General features: G+C 36.7%; 1 protein-coding gene across 13 annotated transcripts in view; it reads right to left on the bottom strand.

The window, feature by feature from the left end:
- LOC139962235 (uncharacterized) overlaps nt 1–16,981 on the bottom strand; it is a 150,336-nt gene that overhangs the window by 32,598 nt on the left and 100,757 nt on the right. The window contains exon 1 of one of the 13 annotated variants that reach the window (XM_071962274.1): nt 10,125–10,782. The exons of 9 other annotated variants lie outside the window; for them this stretch is intronic. In XM_071962274.1, the coding sequence (XP_071818375.1) occupies nt 10,125–10,135 (11 nt within the window). In that variant the 5' untranslated portion in view covers nt 10,136–10,782. Of the gene's footprint in view, nt 1–398; nt 2,049–4,063; nt 4,567–10,124; nt 10,783–16,981 lie in introns of those variants that run through there. 3 more of the 13 variants (XM_071962273.1, XM_071962260.1, XM_071962262.1) reach the window with 3 other exon arrangements.

Below are 16,981 nucleotides of genomic sequence, written 5' to 3'. Positions count from 1 at the left end.
GATTGAATTTACATATAAATTTGAGCACTAACATATGACAAAGAACTTAATTATTTAATTATTATTAATTAAATTAATTAGAAACTCCCTTCACTCCACGATGACTTCAAAATATGACTTTGACGACTCTCCAAGTGCTATATTAATATTGTGGGACACTTTTGAAGATGAAACATTTAACTGAAGGGTTTCATGCCATGAAATTACAATTTCCAAAACAGTGTTGTCTTTACATGAAATTTAAAGATTCAAGGAATGATTTACATCCAAAGACACTGCAAACTGTATAAACAACAGTGGGAAATTGGGAATAAAAAATTGTTTGTTTTTACTATATATACAATCTTTTATCGTAAATAGAGGTAAAGAAATAACAAAGTGTGAATTGAGACTGATACCATTGTATGATGACTTGGTTGGAAGTAGGCTTCAACGCCCCTACATCTACTAGCGTGCCCGGCAATGACGATTTCCGTCTGTCTACGAGAGGCTTCTCCAGCAGTATTTCTTCATCTTCCAATTCGCTTTTAAGTTCCAAGAGCACATTGTCTAACATCATCGACTCTGTGGGTTGAAGATGCGGTGCCATTCCTGATAATGTAGGAAGAGAGAAGTTTCTTCCACTCCTCCTGTAAGTCTGGAAGAATACATCATCAGACGAATCGGAATGAGCGTGTGCTGACGACTTCACACGAATGAGGGGCGCTGGTTCGAACGAAGGCCTCCCGAACGATAATTTGGACGTTTCTTCTATAGCTTGAGGTGCATCCGGTGTCTTATTGAGCTGCGCCATACCACCCCTTGGTGATGCACCATCCTCACGATTTGATCCTCTTGAGCCTATACCATCATGTGAAATATCTCTGGACATGTCTCTACTATTTATGCACTGCAGGACCTCCTGCCCTCTGGCAACAGGAACATCAGCTTCTAATGTCTCCACAAATGTTAACAAACCAGACATTGTTGAAGTTTCCTCCATTTGAGATTCCTTGTGCCTTGTTCTTTCTAACTCTACCATGTCCTGTGGTAATACCTGCTCTGTCAGGTCCTCGCCTCCTCGGACACCCAACAACAAATCCTGTTCAGTCACCATTTGGTACTCCATTTCGATTTTTTCACTTAATTGACTCTGGCCTGCATCATCAGTATCGGATGGAGTACGTATTTCACCATCTGTACGGCCTGTATCATCATCATGGCCCTTTAATCCTGGCCTTATAGAATCCACATCTGCTGTGTCTTCCCCTTCAGTTCTTCCACTGTTAGTTTGATATTGTTCCAGTTTCCTTTCTTTTGATGGTCCCTCCGTGCCGCCGGCCTCTATATCCATCAAATCCCCATCTTCTACCGCTTCTACCACCACTGTGTCGCTACTATCTTCCTCGTCGTCGTCTTTGCCTTGGATACTGTGCCCGTAGTCCAGGTTGCCATGTTCTCTGTCCGGTAATATGCTTTGTAAATGACTCCTGATCCAATCCATAATGAAAACCAACAATTTTTTGTTGTTGTATATATCAACTATATCCAAATGTATGACACTCCTTTGCGTGAGAATTTAATTCCAACCTCAGGCACTTGAACTAACTAAATTTTCAGAATTGTCAGGCAATAAATGTTGTCCCACTTAATTTCCTCCAAAGCGATCACTCCCTGTTACCATCGTCTAACATTTCTAGTTTGCACTTCTAATCAGCAAGGAAGTAAGACTTTGATAACGACGTTGGCCTCTGCAGTATTACGTACACATATAGATAGGCGCAGGCTTCCGTGGGTTATGCAACTACGGGGGCTGCTGAGACCGAAGGCTCCAGTTTGTTGTGTGTGTAACTAATATCACTGAATTCTTCTAACTAATGAGCAGATGTTTCACTCAAACAAAATACAAAAATTGTCTCAAATATAAACAGCAAACGAGTTGGAAGAGCCCTCGCGCATACTCCATGTCATAGTTAAGTAGATATCACTTCCATTGATCCAGGTGCATCATAGCATACAAACTTAGTACTAAAGGTTTTAGGCGCAGACGCGCAGTACATATGATGTGTGAACGTTATCACCCAGAGAAATAACGTAATATTCTGCCTGCAGGGAACGTCATGTGGGGTTCAGTCCATTGTTTACATATGTATATATCCATACATGCGATTTGAAGGTGCTGGTATGGAAAACAGGCACACACACTTACCAGAATGTCAGAGATACTTGTATTATAAGGCTATGATATTTTTCCCATAGAGCTCTGTGTACAATCAGCTCTCTACCATTACAAAATACCATCCATTCCCCTCAGGCTTGTCAACAATCATATATAATATTATGATGTACCAGCTTCTTACCCAAAAAAAAAAAAAAAAAAATAGTCTCCATGTAAATTAAAGGAGCACTTCTCTAAATAAATTAAAGATCAATACTTGGAAAGGTAGATATAGTAGCCTCAGTTTTGTTGAAACAAGAATGATCTCAGCCACTGAAGTTAAAAAAATAATTAAATTAAAGACAAACATTCTATGAAAAATTAAATTTCTGGATGAAAGGTTATATGATTTGTGAAACTAAAACTACCCTCAAGAAGTGGTTCTATGGTCACAGATCCACAGTCAACACCATGAAGACTGAGACCCAGGTTGGAGAACATTTTAACCTTCCCAACCATACCATTAATGACATGGCCCTACAGGGGATTGAAAGTTTAGGTAGCCATCCTGACCTAGTACAAATCAGCAGAGAGAGGCTGTGGATGCAACGCCTTCGCACCATTCAACCTCGTGGGCTCAACATTCAGGAAGGACATGACTAACCTTTCCTCTGCTTCCCCCCCCCCATTCCATCTCCCCTTGTTTACCCCTCTGACACCCCTCTTCTCGAAGCTCTCTTCCACCTTTTGTTTCCTGTCTTTGTCTTTCTCTAGTTTACTCCCTAACCTCTTCTCTTAATCCTCTCTTTGTTCCTCTACAGTAAATAATTGAATCATGTCATATCTATTTTAAGAAAAGAAGACATAATATTTGAAGATCCTGAGCTAGCATCGAAATGACAATCCTTTTAAGTCCCTTTGGAGGTCTATATTCTTAGCTTATTGCATATCTTTTCCCTTTGATCCAAAGGATATGGCAACTAGTGCATTTTTTTTCTTTACTAAAATCAACTATAAAATGTACTTTTTCATATTTATTATTTGTACTGAACATTGTCTTAATTTATAGAGTTCAACCTCTTTTGATATCATCCATCGCAAAAAAAATAGTAATAAAAAATATCCGCAAAATCCGTCACATTTTTACAACATCTCATTAGAACTAAAACATAATCATGCACTGGAGAACTGCAAACTTAAAAATGTTCACATGAATTTACTTGCATAGTAAATTCTGCGACTGTTTTGACACCATGTTTCTAGTGGAAGTATACCTGTACCATATAGGACAGACAGAACTGTATATACTGTTGACTATTGTGCAAAGGGACTTTGAGTTTAAACGTGACAGATGTTGAGAGAATGTGGATACAGAGTATGTACTCTATGGTACACTATACAGTGTATACACATAATCTGTGTAATTAACATTTAAATAAATTCTGCATTGTTAAATTTATTATTCACTTGTAGTGATTCTGCACACTGGTACTTGCATATTCTAAGCATTAATGGCACACCTGTGCTTTTAATCGCGCCAATGTGGGTTAATGCATACACTTACTCCGGACATTTTGGACATCTGGTACATGGTCACTACCGAGCTGGGGTAAGATTAATAAGTATACTCTTACTAGTGCTTAGAGCCTTGTACTAATATCATAATACTCATTAACTCTTGTAATCGTCCTGCAAGTCTGCTCAGCAATGATATAAAGGAAAAACCACAAAATCTATGATTGATTACAATTACATATCAAATTACCGTACTAGCATACTTTTGGCAAATTGCAATTTGATCCTAAATTATACAAAATTGCAAATTTAAGAAGTGCAAAAAGGAAGCAATTGATACACAAGACTGATCGAGTACTTATAAAGCGAACTTCAAGCGAAGATACTAACAATGCAACAAATTAAACCAACCTCAATTTTCCAAAGATCTCTGATTCGACTTGGTCCCAGAATGCCATTATATACTGTCAATACTTTACTGAGTCTACAGAATTCCAACAGATCGAGAAGTATAGACCTACAGTAATATGAAATCCTCATGAAAGATGCATCAAGGGTAAACTTCTAATATACATGATCCTTCCGAATTACTGAAACGTTCATTACACGGAGAACTACGAACGGTGTCAATATATTCACTCCGAAAATACTTGTGCTATATACCAAAAATAAAAATTCCAGCAACTGAGGTGAACTTGAACAATTGATGCACAAAAAGATTTTTTTCAGGAAGGAAGTAAAATGCCCCGACAGAAATCGGGCATCATAGCATCCTGTTGTTATCCAACTATACAGCAACGCTTCGCTATACACAAACGACAATGCCCATCTGGAGACGAGTTTACAATAACAAAACACAAACCAAATCCATTACATATGCGGGACTACCGAGCATCTATAGTCGTTGCCGAAGTGCTTACCTATATATCTGTAACAATTATAACACTTATAATGCAGGAAAATGTAATCAAAAGCTCGGACTAAAGAAAAATTCATTTTGTTGTAACCTGTGAGCCTGCAACCATCAAGAGTCAAATTTTTTGAATGCAAACGAAAATGAAAGTAATTAAGTTTGTAGTCTGGGTACACTGAATTTGATTCAACTCACATGTATATATTTAATCAACCTGACAACAGACACAAAACAGAAACATTCCTTATAGTCATTAAAAAAATGCGATTAAATTGGTTGTCATGCGATTCCATATACCTCCTTGTGCACTTACATGCTACTACAATGTTTGTCCATACACTCATCAGGTGATAAAGCAATAATAAGGGTATGTTTTGCAGACTTGCTTGACACTAGTAATGAGCTATTAAGGCTTCTGTTTATAGCCTAAGTAGTGTACAAATCAAGTAAATAATGTATTATATGATTAAATGTTTAATGTATGGCTTTCCTATTTCCTTTATTGATTCCAAATGAAAATTGCTCCTGTGTTTATATGTCTAAGAGGAAATATCAGTTGACCCATGATATAGTTGACCGTGCCTGACCTCTCCCTAAACATCTAAACATGTATTATAAAGGAAAGTCTAGCCAGTAGCCAATATATATAGCTATATCTATATACAGTAATATATAGTTCCCTTTAAAGTACATACTGTAGGTTACCATGGTAACAGCTATTTTGTACCTAACGATTCTCTTATGATAATTTCATAAACTCAATTGTGCTGCCTCATTTCAAAATTGGTTTAAAATTTTTACAGTTTCAGATTTCAAAGTACTTTTTCCTTGATAATAACCTCTTCTCCCCCCACAGATTTTCCTCACAGCCATTTCACATCATGGGCTCAAAATAGTACAAAATGTTCTAATCAGAACAAATGCCTCCAGAGTATATACTAGTAACATGGGGGTAACAGTAAGAGATAAAATTAGACCTTGGGTGACCATTATTGGGGGCAAAATATTGCTTAAAGGTTTTTTCTATACTAGGACGCTGCCGTTAGTCATTCTCTAGGCTAATTTAATTCCCTAATTCCAATTAAAAGGTTAGTGGCATATTAGGCTGGCAGGATGTGGTGTTGTAGATACAGAATTGAACCATGGGTACATAGTGTATGATAAAGTTACCATATGTAGCTAGCACTGTAGAAATGCCCCTGTTGCTGAAATTGCATCTTTAAAATTTTCAAAACAAAAAAATGCAGATTTCAATTGACTCTGTCAGTGCAAGACAGGGTTCACAGCAAATGTCATGATAGAGTTGGGCAACTTGGGCTGCTGTAATAGTCATTAATTTAAAACCCACATAAAATATTGCTAATCCCAAACACCAAAACATGCAGGGCATAATGTGGTATCTAGTATCAGGCATAACAAAATCATATGCCAAAATGATCAAATTGCTATATAAGTGCAAATATGTGTACAGCAGTTATTGTTCACAGATAGAACAATAGTGTTTTATATTAAATGAGATAAAGTTTAAGAGCCTTCAAAGCTGCTACACATATTTTAAACACTAATTAATTGTTCCCTGATATGACTATCCATATAGTATCATACTTTATACTACTGTGGTTTAATGTTACCACACACTGTAGTACACACATACAGATTACTTGTTCTAACACCTAGTATCAATATGCAATCACCCAAAACTTTGGAGACAGGAAAACATTTCCATATTTTACCAAAATGTCAATACTGTAGGTGCCATGTCTAGTTTCGACAGTCCACTGTTCCAAATGTCAGCTTCTGCTTCAAACATCCTGCCATATTTCTAAGAACCCTACCTGCAAAGTTTCCACATGTACTTCACCTGAAAAATAGTGCACAATACTGCTGCATGTCTTTACGAAACAAATACCAGCTGTGTGTATCACTGTGCCCATCAGCAAGTTCAAGTGAGTGAGTCTTGTCTGAATGAGAATATGTTGCCTCCTGCTGACCGGGGAGAGGTGTACCTGTTTGTGTTGTCTCTACTCCTTGTGGGGCATGTCACACACAGACACAAAAGCAAGGTATTGTGTTGACATTTACATACCATGGGTATTATATGTTTGTCAAATACCAAACCCAGCATTGCAGCAGTGTAAATCATGTTACACCCCTCCAGTAAAGTACAATAGTGAATGGTGTTTAAAAACAACATTGCACATAAAATTAAAACCTACCATGAAAAATTGTGATTTAATATACTTGCAGATCAATCTGCCAATTTTCAATTCATTTTTTTTCAGGTCATTTGGTTCTCAACTATTATAGGAAGTTTACTATGGAACATTTCAAATGCAAGCTTGTACATCTAAGATTGGAAGGGTGATTAGTAGTAGTAGGATGGAGGGAGGGGAGGGGAGGGATGGGAGAGAGGAGAAGACAGTTGGGTAGTTCATGACAGTCATAAGAATGTGACAAGGTAGGATACCTCACGGGTATGGCAGAAAGCAAAACAGTATGGACTGTAATCCCTTGAGGAGAGAGGGCTTCCAACTTGGTTTGTAAATATCAGGGATTAGCTCAATTGTGATTATCAATCAGAAACCAAAAGGTGGCCAATTTAACTGTTATGCCCCAAGGAGGGACCAGATTGGTTCCTTAAATCCAACCTGGTTACAAGCTGATTATATAGTTTGAATAAGTACCAGATCATACATAACTGAAGAGACAGTGTGAATTTAAAATAGATGTATTATATATATTTAATACAAAGCATGACAAAATCTTTGATGTACTTTATACTCACCTGTTTGTACATTAGATCTTTAAGATCAACTATCCAATATCGTCAATTTTAAGTATTTGGTCATTCCTCAATGTCAAAAAAAAAATATTCCATTTCTATTGTTTTGTAATTACCTCATCCAGTCCACCAATAATCACCCAGCTGAATCAGTGGTCTAAAATTCACCAGAGAATCTGAGCTGTGCAGAATATTCCCAACCGTTAAAAATTATGCACCATTTTAAGTATGTGTACCTTCTGTGAAATACAAAGTTATGCCTTATATCCGCCACATGGTCCATTGAAAAATATCCAGTCATTTACTCCACAAATTTTTTACATTATAAGACTCTAAAATAATGCCTTCAATTCTTTATCGTTTTCCTAAATATGATACATATTTGTAGATAGGATCCGCAAAATGTTTTTCAACCATTTATTTTTTGACACCATACAGTATGTTTAGCACTTGACTGGGTGAAGCATGTAAACTACAATACTTATGAAATGCTTCATCACAGATATCGCTTCAGCAGTTCTTCTTCTTCTGCAGCTTATACATAGCTCACCAAGATAAACTCTCATGCGACGACATGTCCCTTTGTTTGTACGTGCCAACTCTACAAACCGCACGACGATCCCTGAGCTGGATCGGACTGACGGTGTAGTAGTAAAGACTGGAAGCAGGATTTACGACTTGCGTACATGTAAACATTGCTTAGTCATCAAACTGAAGCACTCCTATTACTTAGAAGCTGCTGGAGTATTCATCAACAAAACACTCTTGACGATATTTCAGATGAAGGCAGAGCCTGTTCCTCTTATTGTGTCAGGTGGAGGAGGATGAAGATAACCTTTACAGAGATGCAGCAGGGGGGGGGAGGGATTTTGCGGAAGAGTTATGACATTCGTAAATTTCGCTCGACAGGAATAAGTCACCGATGGATATACCTCATGTACAGTATAGGCTTGCTGTCTTCTCATGAGCCGGTCAAGAAGATTTACATGAACATACCTCACTGGCTGAGGGTCTTGTATCGATTGGTTCCTTACATAACCAACACGTACACAGATTCTTGTAATTGTAACTGGGAATCCATGATAACAGTGACTACTGGCTCCTAGCAGCTTAATATATAGCTACAAATTGCATAACTGAAACTGGTCATCACTGAACGACACAGCTACAGCAGACGGGTGACAGAAGACCCGGAGAACAAATTTTCCGCAGCGCAGACTTCCATCTTAAACTGAGCAATAATGATCGAGTGTTTCAAAAATTGGATCTGTCTACCATCCGGTCGACAGGTAAAAATTATAGATAAAAATAGAACGACTAATTCGTCTTGCTGATTATTCTCGTACTGCAGTGTTATATGAAATGTCAACAGAATAAACCGGTGAATGTTGACATTCTTAAATAGGAACTGCAGGGTAATGCTTCATGCAGCTATGGCCGATCATTTTAAAGTGGCACAGTATGACCTAAAGTAACTTTGGACTATCTGCAATGCAACACTATGCATCAATATGTACACAACAGATTCCAAGTATACAACACTCACTGTTAAAGCCTGCCACGAACAAGTTGAATTTTCAGAAACATTTTTCGTTCCTTGACTAACAAGATATGGACTGATCCTATACTTTTACCTTTATATTCCCCTCAAGCCCTAAAACTGGTGCAAAAAGAGAAAAACTTACCTGAAATTAAGCATATTGATTATATGCAAGTTAAGGTCAAATTTCCATTTTGAAATATAAAGACTTGCTTGCATGGTCTTTCCAAACAAGTTACAAATTTCTCTTGTGGAATTCTTTATGACAAATGTGGTGGAAATTTGATATGCTCTGGTATATACTGGTTTACGGTACAACCTATTCGTTTGTTTTGGACGGAAAAAGTAAAACGGAAATTATGTTGAGAGAAAATGGGAAAAAAGTCATTACAATAGACTTAGTGAGTCAGCTCAACATCTAGACAATCGGTTCCTTTCAATATAAGCTTGTTTGAATTAAATACTGCCCAAATACTTAAAAAAATTCTCTTCTGCAGCTCGAAGAAGCAAACAGACCATCAATTACTGCATTGTACTCTGGTCCTGTTCAGGGATAAAAAGTAATAAATTTTGTTCTACCAGGAGATTTCAGTCAGTGAAAAGTGTTGTTTCTGGAACAGAACCCCCCCCCCCCCCCCCACATATTACATCAGAATATGGCAGGAAAATAGAAGGAAGTTTCAATTTTGCTGCTTGATTTTGCTAAACTGCTTCAAGGTACACTAATGGAAAAGTTTCAGATATTTACTTGACCTCTGTGGTAAACTGTTTTGTAATTATGTTCTGGGCAAATCACTTGTATCATTCCCGGCTAAAGATCTGCCCTTTAATATGTCCCCCTCCCCCTCCCCCTCCCAAATCATGGTGTCTTATCATTCACTCCATCCCTCTTTTCTAGTAACATTATTCTTGATCGAGAGAAAAAGTCTCTCAAGAAAGAGCAGAGAAAGATAGGGGAAAGGAAAAGAAAGTAGTTTGTTTATGAAAGTTTGTTTGATTATAATCTCTTCAAGTTAGACATGAATATCCTGCACATTTGTAGAAGAATTTTCTCTAAATTAAGAAGTAGGCTCAAACAAACAACTATTTTATTGCCTTTAGTTTGTCATACCATTTGAGTGTTATAAAGTTGCCTCCCTCAGCACCCATCAACCCCTACTTCCCCCCCCCCCCCAGCCCACCCCAAACTTACCTCCTATTCCCATTCCTACATTCCAAGATGCAGGCAATTACTCACCTCTCAGGCATCTCAGATCCTCTTACTCTCTAAGAAGGTTTCAGATAAAAATTCCCAGGAGCCTGGATCAAATTTTCTATCTACCCCAACAGATGAGAAGTATAGAGATGTCCCATCCAGCTACTATGAAATTCTACAGTCAGAGACTTTAATATATTACTCATCCACCAATCATGCTAAGAGGTACCCAGATAACAGTACCCAGCCTGAGCGCTTGAATCTCAGGTGAGATAAAGTACAGCTAGCAGTAACCTCGAAAAATGTAATTAATTCGTACATCAAACAGATTGAACACTTGATTGATCCTTCTTGGTGACGCTAGAAGTAGATATCTTGAAATTTAGATCTCCAAAAAATACACAAATTTTCTCTGTGATGACGATTTGCGAACGGTATTCCGTCTATTAAAGTATTTTACGATTAAACGAAAATCTGAAAATGTCTGTTTACAAACTAGTTGTGTGAACGGTGAGACTCAATTTTCCGATCAATTGAATTTTTCCAAATAAAACAATTAAGCACATGAAATTGGATCCATGACCAGGTTGGGTATATAGGCTTATGGATAACAGCTATCTGATCGGTCTCTCCTTGCGCTATTCACTATGTATGTATGTTAAAATGACTCGATTGGCTTTCCACAGTAGTTTGCTGTGGTGAATGATATGCTCAAACATCCTATACCCGGTTGCGACAAGATAATATTTATTTATAAATCAGTGGCTTTGACACAGCCTGGAGGAAGTAGATTCAAATCTTATCAGATGGGAAGGGGAAGTCACATATCTGATGACAAAAATATAGCATCCTCAAAATTTTGGCAGCTCCCAGAGGGTTTCTAAGATACTGTTGTCAACTTTTCCTGCTAGTTTATTCTGTATAAACACACTAGCAATGCAATATAGTGAGCAGGCTATTAATAGGATGACAGTAGACACAACACATTATACATAATGTAGACCAAATGTTTTAACCATTGATGACATGCAGTTCATGTTGTATTTAATAACATTTTTTAGTTTATGAGCAAGGAAGGACACAGTTTTTAACATCTGTGGCTCATCAATCAAAGTGGCTGAATTACTTAGTCTAGTACACAGACCTTTAGGTCAGCTCATGAGAATTGCAACACCAATTGGAAAACATCTGCACAGACTTAAAAATGTATATAACTTAAAGAAACATAATTCAAAATTTGTCAAAGACCAAGAGTATGTATGTTGCCATTTATGGGTGATATGTTGGTGGACATACTTACAGTTTTAAGGACAATATATTTTATTGCATTATTAGAACTTATAATACAATGGATTAACATTAATAATTAGATCTGGACATGAGCCTGACAAATATGAATATCTTGGAAACTGATATAGGAAACAATTGCTAGCACTCAAATCTCCCCATCCCTCCTCGCCCCCCCCCCCCTTTTGTACTTTTATAATAGTACAACTGATGTACCAATACTAAAATTCTACAAAAACTAACAGTCATGCTTTAACAAAGTTACTTTGACTAAATAGGACAAATGATTCAGTGAAGGTCACAGCTCGTCAATGAGGGATCAACTGATCAGATAGAGTCATTGATTAATTGATTCCTGATATGAAGGAACGGAAACCTTAATTAATTCTTAGCGAGCTATAGAGAGGAGACGGAGAAAGAAGGAAAAAATTTGATCAAATCAATTACTGTTTGAGTAATATTTGGGAATTGAATTTATTTACAATATGTGGTACTGAATATGCCATATCATTCATGAGCTTGATTAATTCCTTAAATGCCACCAAGGAATGTAAGAAAGATAAATCATTTTGGAAATTCCCTCCCAACTAGATCCCCTCTCCCCCCCCCCCCACACACCTTTTCTTTTCTTTCTACCCTATTGATAATATTCCAATTAGCCCAGATAATAAAAATTTCATAATTTTTTGAAGCATACCGTTGACAATTCAGGGATGTAGTGCATGCTTATAGATTACCAAATAATTTGTCATAGTACTTTAGGCTATGAAGTATGAACCAATTTGAGGTTCACTAACACAAATCTTTAGGGTACATAGATAGCAGTTTAAAAGTGTTTATAAGCTGAACATTGCATAATAAATGTCTTGGCAAACAGGATACTTGATAACAAATTTTAGGCCTTAAAGTTCTAGTGTAAGAGTCTATATTGTTCATACTGATGATGAAACAAATTTAATAACCTTGATCTACTTTCAGCCTAATAATTGTGTTTACTACTGTTGAAAAAAATGGTGACGAAGGAACTTTTGAGAATGCAATAACACATATCAAATCATCAATAAAAATTGAGTATATTACCATTTTGAAATAAGTTGAACATATATATATATATGTATATATTTTATGTATGTAGCTTTGTACATGCGTGCTGTGTTATACATATAGATGTTGTGTTGGTACAAAGCTTCCAGACATCATTATATTGACTACTGACTACTGATGCATAGATGCACCATTATGAAGTAATATTTTGCACTCCTTGGTGCCTGGGTTTGTGAGGCACACCTTCAATGAAGTATATCCTGTCATTAACTTTTGCATACCATGGCAACACAGTATTGTTTACACTATTCAAAAGTCTACTTAAGACCAATCTTTTCACTTGTTCTTTTGTTAATTAATCTGCTTTCTTTGTAAAGTTCCTTGAGCAGTGTTGTTTACACTATTCAAAAGTCTACTTAAGACCCACCCATCTCTTCACTTGTTCTTTTGTAAATTAATCTGCTTTCTTTGTAAAGCGCCTTGAGCAGTGTTGTTTACACTATTCAAAAGTCTACTCAAGACCCATCTTTTCACTTGTTCTTTTGTAAATTAATCTGCTTTCTTTGTAAAGTGCCTTGAGCAGTGACTTTTGTCTACTGATTTGGCGCTATATAAGTCTCATTTATTATTATTATTATTCTTAACCTTTCCTATTCTACTCTACACAACTTTTCTTAGCTTTATTCTTCACCCATCTCTCCCTCACCCCCTCCTTCCTTCTTACCTTCTTACTTACGCACCCTTACTAGTAAAACCATTCCAATTTATTAATTCATTGCTCCCAGTTCCAGCATGTCCTACCCAATGTATTATATACAGTATGCTCTATATACAGAGCTCTAGCTATGAAGGAATGTTTCTTGATTGAAAAGTTATTAACTTCTTCTTATCATCAAAGCCCACTTTCTCTTTCTGTCAGCTCTTTCTGAGGTTTACAATAATTGCAAGAGACATGTCAGAGTTGTCCAATTACAAATATTTATTCAATCAAATATGACAAGAAATATGTGACCTTTCACCCCAATATCAAGGACATGGCTAAACACAAAGGCAATTATCCATCCACAGCAAGGATTGCCTTTAGCCAATAGGTGACCTCATATTAGTTAAGAGGGAATCAGCTCAAGCATGGATATCTGAGAAGGCTATTTTCAGAAATTTGATTAGACCAATTTCAGATGTCAAAATTGCCGAAAATTCCACATTCCGAACAGACTGAAAAAAATTACCAAAAGTATTTTCAATGAAAATAGGTACAGCTCTACTTTGGTGACTGCAGTGACTATGAGTCAACATTTTAAGATAACATTCATGACCAAAGACTTGCCATTCATGTCAATCTGAGATGATAGTTGTCACGACAAAGGTCGGCCGAAATGGGGGTAAGGGTTCATTAGAGACCCTCTGCTCGTCCCCATTGCCCTCCAAAAGTTTCTCTCTGTCTGCTGGGAAGCTCAGTTTCATGACTATAGTTTTATAACTACGTCTTGTTTTGAGGTCAAAAGGTAAACCAGCAACTATATACATGTAACAGCTAGGTTTTCCATGTTCTTACATTTTTTTAATTAATGCCTTTAACCATTGAAAAACACATTGCAATTTATTTTACTTTCGGCAGGTGCCTGAAAAATTCTCAGCATATTGCCCGAATTTTCACAAAAATATTTGGTTTTGGGGCTACGGCCCCCCCCCCCCCCCCGCCTCCTACGCCTATGGTCTCACATTAAATCTGCATAGTACTTTGTGGGGTACCCGACAAGATACTACTTCTAACGTGTACTACATGTACTATAAATATTAGAATGGCTTTCTAAAGAAGCCCAGGTAGGTAATATTTAGGTCTACAAGGATCTGTTAGGAGTACTGGCTGATACATGGCTTGTTGTTTTCATAGTTCTAAATGTAACAACAAAACTAGATTAGCTACAATCATGTCGCATAATACATCATCGTCATTTTATTTCCTTGTTCTTGATCCCAAGCTTTACCACTATATGGACATGACAAATCATCTTGCACAGTATATGAGCAATACAAATACAGTATTAACTGTATGCCTATATACTGTATGTGTACTGCACTGCAATTATTCTAAGATTATGCAATTTTGCTTATATTTCCTTTTCAGTTGGGAGTGTTCTACTCTCTTATAACCTGTTAAGGTTTTATAGAACACTAACCTTCACACCTTATTTATACACATTGCTATATATGTGCTACATATGTTATGTACTGTCAGTTGAGAAAACAACAAACTTGAATACAATAGAAACTAACCATTTGAAATTTCAAAACAGGTTTATGCTAAATTGTCCGTTGCTCATCACTGACCATCTCTAAAGATTTCCAGACAATGTCTTGTGTCCAAAATGTTTTGAAATTAAAGTGGAATGGAAGTCTTAGTCGAGTTCTTCACAGGTCTGTAAATAGATGGGATGTCTCCTGTTGCATCGCAAGATATTTTGAACTGGGGGTGGGAGAAGAGAGAATGGGGGGGGGGGAACTCAAGAATGAGAGCCAAAATTTGGTGGAAGATTGGGGATGCAGGATAACATTAACGAAATTATGCAAATTTTTTTGCATACCAGGCTATAGTGTGGCAAAATTTAGGGAAACTGTAACAATCCAGATCAAGTTCATAATTGGGTGCATTAATAATCAATCTCCTTTCCTTATTTCTTCCCACATTTTCATGACATAAAAAAAACATCTGTTCTCGTTCCCTTCCATTGCGTGATCAAAACTATCGGTCAAGGCATCTTATGACTCTCTTCTAGTTCTAGTTCATCTCACACCAAACATTTTCAATTGCTCTCGGCCTTACAACCTATATATATATCGATATACGGACTGACTAACCTTTACTGATGAAACTGATCTGCATAATCTGCCCACGAAATATACTTTACAAACATTCCAAACCTCCTCCTGTATTATATCTCCCAATAGCTGCATGAAAAAATCCACTCTTCCTGCCCAGCTAAGATGCCGCCCCAATGCACAATTTGAAATTTCTTTCCTAACAGGGCACATTTGTGCTCAATCAATGTAACATGTGTCATACACGGGTTCAATGACCTACCCCTGGCATGCATGAAAGGCGTAAAGGGTGTTGCCACGACAACGGTTTGTTTCCACCGTAGAGAAGAGCATTACTGCTTTTAATAGTCATCAAGTCCGACAACGACCCACACAGCTACCCAGACAGGTTTTAATTAATTATACTGTGACCTCTTTTGGGAGTATGGTTACCTCATCTCACAGACAGCTGACAATTTAATTGCTCTTTTTCGACATGAATATTGCTTATTAACACATCTTATAGGCTGGACATTAAAACCCTCTTCAAGTACAATATTGTAGGCGCCAGAGGTACAAGATAAATAATAACTTCCTCAGTATGAGACATATATGTATACACAGAGAGCATCCCTGCCAGCCTGCCCCCTAAAAGGAACATGCTTATATCCACTAACTAAAGATGACTTTAAGCAGGATATGTAAAAATCACAGCAATTTGAAAAGTTTTCAGTTGCAGGTCATCTAGATGATAATATATATATATATATATATATATATATATATATATATATATATATATATATATATAGCTATACATGCACCTGGTTTAATGTTAAACAGTCACACCTTCACAAGGAAATTGGTTAATCTGGACTGAAACATAGCACAGCATAATATAAAACATGCTGTCAACATATTACTGTATATACAAAATGAAGAGGAAGCTACAACCTCGCGCCAAAATTTCATTTGCACAATGTTCACATCAATTCCGCCATTGTACGCATAAAGTGACTGAACACATAAAATTCACTGAATTCTGTGGTCGGTGTGCGGTTCACATAAATGAAATTCCTAAGTATGTGTACATTAGCAAAACTGCAACACAGGCGATGAAGTACTTGACACAATTGCGGTAAAATATATACGAATATCTCAAGTATAAAAATCATCATGATTTTCAACATGATCACTTCAAAATTGATTTTATTTCTTAAACAAACACTCAACCCATGAGCTATATAGTCATAATTTTACTTACAATCTCCAATAACCATATATAGTCTCTTAAAGTTAATCTTTACTTTAATAAGAATCAACTTGTCCAAAAAAAATTAAGGGCACGTTTATGAAGAGTGCAATTAGTTCACTTATAAATGATAAACAAATTTAATAAATAATGATAATTCAATTAAAGATATGCATATTTTACTACCTGATTAAACTTGATCCATTCCCAAGGTAAAACTTCAAAATCCGCTTTTTCAAGCCTAGTTATAAAATCCAATTCTTATTTATGTTTATATTTTCCAGTCAGAGCTCATATGTGACAGACACACCAGCAGCAGCTTTTCATGATGACTGTTAACACAGGTACTGTAGAGAGAGGTACAAGACTCCTAATCTATCCTGGTAGTCTTCCAAACCATATGGAAGACTTCACAAATACTGGTTTCAAATAACTCTCATGTAGGTACATGTTAAGATCAGGATCAAGGCCAAAACTGAACTTGAGATGAGTTTTTTTGTTGTCTATCTCTCTCTTT

This window comes from Apostichopus japonicus, chromosome 20 (assembly GCF_037975245.1).
Source record: "Apostichopus japonicus isolate 1M-3 chromosome 20, ASM3797524v1, whole genome shotgun sequence".
Classification (NCBI taxonomy): domain Eukaryota; kingdom Metazoa; phylum Echinodermata; class Holothuroidea; order Aspidochirotida; family Stichopodidae; genus Apostichopus; species Apostichopus japonicus.
The sequence above is the reverse complement of the archived record's forward strand: the minus strand, read 5'-3'. Positions and strand labels throughout refer to the sequence as shown.